This window comes from Mus caroli, chromosome 5 (assembly GCF_900094665.2).
Source record: "Mus caroli chromosome 5, CAROLI_EIJ_v1.1, whole genome shotgun sequence".
Taxonomy (NCBI): Eukaryota; Metazoa; Chordata; class Mammalia; order Rodentia; family Muridae; genus Mus; species Mus caroli.
Genome location: NC_034574.1, coordinates 127,731,085 through 127,737,592, shown reverse-complemented (window position 1 = coordinate 127,737,592; position 6,508 = coordinate 127,731,085). Strand labels below are relative to the sequence as shown.

Sequence of the window (6,508 nt, the reverse complement as noted above, 5' to 3'; positions counted from 1 at the left end):
CTGGACGAATATCCTTCCCCATCTCCCTTGTACCCTTTCTCTTCTCCCTTATCCTCTATGTCCTGTCTTTGTCTCTTATTCCCTGCCCTCTGTCCCTCTGGGGCANATAAGTCTCCTTGGTGCTGAGAACTTGGTCTTGGGGGGTCCTGAGTCCATTCTTTTCCTTTCAACAGAGATGTGATCACAGGAGGCCATTGCTCTGAAACTCCTTCCTCTGCCAAACCTCGTATTAGCTTAATCTTCTTCACCAGGTCCCCTTATCAGCTACTGATGTCATACCTGCTGGCAGCATGTCTGACTCTGTAGAGACACNTGTTCCTGGGGCTGGGTCTCAGGTCTCGTCAAAGTTCACCTTCAGCCCTTAGAATCCTGCAGCTGAGAGTCAGACCCTCACTGTCTCCTGTGTCCTGAGTCCAGCAGACAGTGAGCTATGGCTTGCCCAGAATCAGATGCGACCAGCTTCTCTCTGGCCATGCTGGGCTGGCTAGGCTCCAAATGTGAGCTGTGGCTTGCCCATCTGGTGTTTGAAGAGTCTTTCTGAAGACACGAGCATTTGGGAGGGCCTGTGGAACCTGTGTGAGACTCAAGACCTTGGGAGCCTGAAGTGTCTGATGAACATCTCATGTCCAATATAGCCGCAGGACCTGCAGATGTCTCTAGTTTACGTGGTCATCTGCGTCATTACCCCATGATGTTTGCTGCTGTACCCAATGGGCCTGGGATGACTGCATCACAGGGGTGCTGAATAGAACAATTGAAGAAATGATCATGATGGTGGCCAGTNGGTTGTTCCTGGGGTTGGCCTGCTGCTGNTGGTGTCTGTGTTCTGGGTAACATACAACGTCAACACACAATGACCTCAACTGGTCATGACTGGAAACCAGAGATGGGTGCCTTGCTCTAAANCTGGGCTGGCTCAGCTCCNCCCTTCTTCTGCTGGGAGGGGACTCTGTTTGGTCAACTGCCCAACCAGCAAGGACCAGCCCAGTCTCTCTGAGGGCCCCATGGACACNCCTGCCTCAGACAACAACAATGTATGGGTGGGGCCCCTCTCTTTTCTGGATTGGTTTATCTGTAGCCAGCTCAGACCACCTTGTGACTTCATGCTGTAGCNGTTTCCCTGTGACTGAAGAGTCCTTCCCCCAGGCTCTAAAGCAGTAAACTGCTGATGGGGATACAAGGAGAGAGAAAGCTCTTCTATGGAGCTACCTGCAAGCTGTTGTGGTTCGATTCCCATGGATACAGCAATGAGTATCCTAGGAACATGCGGTCCAACTGAAGTCACTGGTCCCCTAACCTGGACTTGGATGGCNTCACTCCATAGTCTACAGTANCCATCTGTATCTGGGCTAACTGATTAGGATCAGATTAAAAGGAACAGAGCTGCCACTGGGATGTCAGTGCCAGAGTGGCTGGCGGTTGGGGGATGGGCAAGCAGGGACNGAGCCAGCCTGGTGCCAGCCTGGTCTGATCTGAAACACTCCCGAAGGTCTTCATGTCACAGAGCTCAACTCTCAAGTGACTGATAGTCTGTGTCCCTGGCACTCCTGCCGCTGGTCTGGAGAAGATAAGCCTGGGTGTTGGTAACCACCTTCTCCTGGCTGCCTGTCACTGTGGTAGAGGATCTGTAGATTCTGGTCATCCCGGGGCTGGAATGACTGGTGACAACCAGCCATGCTCACTCTGAGGGCTTTTGGTTTTAGTTTTTAAGACAGGATCTCAGCTGGCCTTGACNTAGTTCCTTTGGGGTTGACCTTGAGTGCTGGCATGACAGATNTGACCCACCTTGGGCTATGGGTCTCAGTTATGAGGTGCTGGGGATGGGACCCAGCCTCTTCGTGTTAGGTTAATAACTCTGCCAATTGAATTACATCCCTAAGCTCTCCGTGTGTCTCCTGGGGAGCTGTGCTTTGAACTTAGGATAGAGTTCAGCCTTGAGTGGGGGGGGGGAGGAGGGAGGGCGGCAGAGCGTGACTGTGCCCTTAATGTCTGGAGCCAGTGGGTCTGTGTCCAGTGAATGGAAAAGGCAGGGAAGGGCTCAGGATTTGAGGGGAGGCCCCCTCGCCCCCCATAACTGCTGGGTAGGTCAGGAAGTGCAGCACTTTGAGTCCTGGAGAAACACAGATCATCAGGAGGTAAAAGGAGCAACGTTTGAAAGACAGAGTAGAAGGCTTATGGCTCCACAGGCCATAGAGGCACCATATGAGCATGCTCAGAAGGTGGGCGTGGCCACTGTGGCTTTTGGACAAAGAACAAGACTACAATCCCCATGGACCAGAACCTACAGATCTGATGCTCTCTGGAGATGGCGCCATCTAGCTGTCACCTTGTGGAGCCGATGCTGAATGTGTGAAGCAGAATGGTGGCCTTCTCCTCAATGCCACTGCCCTGTGGCAGGAATGAAAAACAGACTTTCACCGTGTGAACCGTGAGACTTGGGTTAGTTTGTTTAATAAATTCCTGTCAAACCTGTTGTACGCAGCAATCCTTTCTCCTTTTTTGTTTTGTTTTTGTTTTTGTTTTTGTTTTTGTTTTTGTTTTTGTTTTCGAGACAGGGTTTCTCCGTATAGCCCTGGCTGTCCTGGAACTCACTTTGTAGACCAGGCTGGCCTCGAACTCAGAAATCCACCTGCCTCTGCCTCCCAAGTGCTGGGATTAAAGGCGTGCGCCACCACCGCCTGGCTTTCTCCTTTATTTTTAATTGTATGTGTAAGTATATGTGGTGGTTTAAATAGAAACGACCCCCATGCATTTGAATGCTTAGTCACCAGGGAGTGAAATCCTTTGAAAGGATCAGAAGGGTTAGGAGCTGTGATTGGGTAGGGGGCTTTCGGGGAGGAGCCATGTGAGGAGGGGCTGAGATAAGGATGTAAAGTGAATAAATTAATGGGGAGGGGGGGGAGACAACAAGGGTGTCATTGAATTAAAAACTTTTGCTTGTCTCTGCATTCAGAGGTCTGGGATCCTTCCCAGTGCTGGTCAGTGGTGGCACCCGAATTGGACTCCAGTTCTCAGGGCAGAGGCAGGAGGATCTCCAAGACTGAAGCTAGCTTGGTCTACAAAGTTGGTTCCATAATACTCAGGGCTACACAGATAAACTCAGTCTCTAAACACAAAACAAAACAATGGGAGAAGTCCCCTTTGCTACAGAGGTGAGGGATGGTTAAGAAGGACACATAGCCCTGCAAAGAAGATCTTGTCCTATCAGGAAACCCCCATGCTGAACCTTTAGGTGTTTTCCATTGGCCAGAGAAGAGTCTCAGGGCCACCATGCCCTGCAAATTCTTGGCATTGAGTTGAGAAAGGAAGCCAGGCCCAGACTCTGCTGTTTCAGTGGCCTGATACCCTACTGAGGCCAATAAACAAGGGCAGAAAGGCGCTGTCTTCCCCTTTAAATTATGTTGTAGTTATGTTTTTTAATGTCTATGAGTGAGCATATATGGATGGTAGCTGTCTGTGTGTGACTGTGGGTACCCATGTAGAGACAAAGGGGGATTTCTTCATATCAAATGGAAACTCTTATTCAGAATTGAGGTTTTAAGGTGACTTTGCTGGGTCTGGGTTCAGAAGTCCACGGTTCCAGAGTTGGGGGTATAGATCAGAGGGCCCACGTTCAATTCCCAGAACCCCCATAACAATGTTGGATGTGGTGATGTTTGGTGGTAAACCCAAGGCCATGAGGTAGAGACATGAGGCACTTCTGGGCTCACTAGCCAGCTAGTCTAGCCTCATTAGTCAGCTCCAGCCTAATGTGATTCCCAGCACGCAGGCGCATACACATGCATGCACACATGAGCATGCGCACACATTTAACAGGTATGCTCAGGGGCACACATACTCATTGTGAAAGTCAAAAAGAAAAGAAACCCAGGGATCTCGTCCAGAGAAGCAACAGGAACCGAAGCTCCTCCCCTCTGCCCCACCCTCTGACAGAGCCTCCTGGAAGCTCAGTCTTTCACCAGATAGGGTTCTGTGTCAACTGCTGTGCTCGCACTTGCTGGAGCTCGACATTTGACTACCTAGATCATCGTTGGTGGCAGTGGCCTCTCATACGTGCTGGCCCCCGATACTTTAAAATTCCATCCTCGGCTCTTGGAAACCTGCATCTCTACAGCTGGACCCCTGACTCGTCCTGGTCCTGCCATTAGCAGACTCTGAGCCATGGTCTTCAGCAAACAAGAGGCCATCAGCTTCTCTGTGACTACACTGGGTTGGGTGGGTGCCATTGTGAGCTGTGTGCTGCCCGTTTGGAGGGTGACATTTCCAGATGATGAGACAGATCCAGGTGCCATCATTTGGGAGGGTCTGTGGCACATATGCCAGGTTCGGGAAAACAGGTGGATACAGTGTACACTGTATGACACCCGGCTACTGGTAGCACAGGACATAAAAGTGTCTCGAGTCTTTATGGTCATCTGCACCATTGGAACCTGGCTGGGATTGCTGCTCTGCGTGCTTGGGGATTGGCGCATCAATTGTTTCATGAATTTTACTATTGAAGAGAACCTCTTGAAGGTAGCCGGTGGGATGTTTCTTAGTGTTGGCCTTCTGATGCTGGTACCCCTGTCTTGGGTAACACACAACATCATNCATGGCTTCTTTAACCCATTGATGGGCTTCTCGAAGAAAGTACAGATGGGCACTTCACTCTACCTGGCCTGGACCAGCTTCCTGCTGCTGTTGCTGGGAGGTATCCTGCTCTGTGTCAACATCCCAGTGTGCAGAGACTTTCCCAGTTGCATTGAGATCCCTGGTGTCAGACCTTCAGAAGCCAACAGCAATACCCCAGGTAAGTGTCTCTCTTCCCCCCACCCCCACCCCCAGACGGAGTTTGTCTGTGTGGACCTGTCTGTCCTGGATCTCTGAGATCCGCCTGCCTCTGTCTCCCAAGTGCTGGGATTAAGGACATGCACCATCACTGCCCGGCATCTCTCACCTTTTTTTTTTTTTAAAGATTTATTTATTTATTATATGTAAGTACACTGTAGCTGTCTTCAGACACTCCAGAAGAGGGAGTCAGATCTCGTTACGGATGGTTGTGAGCCACCATGTGGTTGCTGGGATTTGAACTCCGGACCTTCGGAAGAGCAGTCGGGTGCTCTTACCCACTGAGCCATCTCNCCAGCCCCCCATCTCTCACCTTTTGAGTTGCTTATTTTTAGACTGACCTCCGATCATCTTCTGACCCTATTCTACAGATGTTTGATGGCCAGCACACTCACGCCTGGAGTGGAAAACTTCCTCAAGAGGCCTCTCTCCAGGTTCTAGAATCATTGAACTGGAAGGAGGAAAGACAGGTCACCAGGCGCTACTCTGAAATTACTGATAGCCCTTTGTCCCGGCACCTCTGCTGCCCACAAGCTGTGCAGTGGACTCTGTGGATGNAGCTAGCTGTGTCAGCACCATGCTGAGGTGGGGCTTCCTGGTGCTGAAGCTGCCCGAGTCTCCTATCTAAGGGACCCCAATAAAGTCATTGTTTCCCTAGACTGGACTTGGATAGAGCTGTTTCTTTGTCTGTAGTTGTTGTCTCAATTTGCGGTGACTGGAAATCAAGAAAAAGGGAAACAATAGACCCCAGAACAGTCATGCTAGGGCTTGTTGGTTGTTGGAGGATGGGCAAGAAGAGACTGAGCCAGCCTGGTGTCATCCTGGCTCACTGTGACACTTTCCTGAAGGTCTTGTCACCAGGCGCTACTCTGAAATTACTGATAGCCCTTTGTCCCGGCACCTCTGCTGCTGACTTGCAGAAGTTAATCACTGATATTGATAACCACCTGCTCCTGGCTGGTAGTCACTAGGGTAACACATATGCCAGCCCTCAGGAGACTCCAGCCTGGCCCCATATATCATGTGTGTGTCTTACATGTATGTGTGCTTGTCCACATGTGTGATGGGGAGAAAACATGTGTGGAGGCCAGAGAGAGAGATGTCTTTCTCAAGCCTTTCTCTGCCTGATCTTTGAGATAGATTCAGTCACTGGAGCTTGAATTCATGGAGTCTTGTAGACTTGCTGGCCACCTGCAAGCTCCAGCGATCCTCTTGTCTGTGCTCTGTCAGTGCTAGGATTGCAGGTGTGCGCCTCCACATGTGACCTTTCACATGGGTCTTGGGCTCTGAACTCAGGTCCCATGCTTACTCCCTTCCTTCAGAAGTTCTGAGCTGTATGGTGAGGAGGAGGAGGGGGTGGAGGAGAAGGAGGAGGGTTGTATGTGTGCAAGGATAGGGGTGGGTGTCCCTCCCATGGCTTGGTGACTCCTGTAAACCCAGGTGTCTTTCTTATTTCTTATTTATTTCTTAGTTGCTCTGAGCAAACACCTGACAAAAGGTACTTTAAGGAAGGGTTTATAGTGGGGAGGTGATGGCCCATTCCTTTGATCCCAGCACTAGGGAGACAGAAGCAGGCAGCTCTCTGGGTTCAAGGCCAGCTTGATCTATATAGAGTGAGTCCAGGATATCCAGGGCCAGAAAGAGAAATTCTGTCTTAGAGAAGGAAAAGGAGGAGGAGGAG

General features: G+C 50.5%; 1 protein-coding gene across 1 annotated transcript; it reads left to right on the top strand.

Moving 5' to 3' along the window:
• Positions 1 to 4,044: 4,044 nt before the first annotated feature.
• LOC110293857 (claudin-13) lies at positions 4,045 to 5,301 on the top strand. Its single transcript, XM_021161703.1, has 2 exons — positions 4,045 to 4,789; positions 5,199 to 5,301. Exons 1-2 carry the CDS (start codon positions 4,162 to 4,164, stop codon positions 5,204 to 5,206), a joined length of 636 nt encoding a protein of 211 aa, XP_021017362.1. The 5' UTR covers positions 4,045 to 4,161; the 3' UTR covers positions 5,207 to 5,301.
• Positions 5,302 to 6,508: the final 1,207 nt, after the last annotated feature.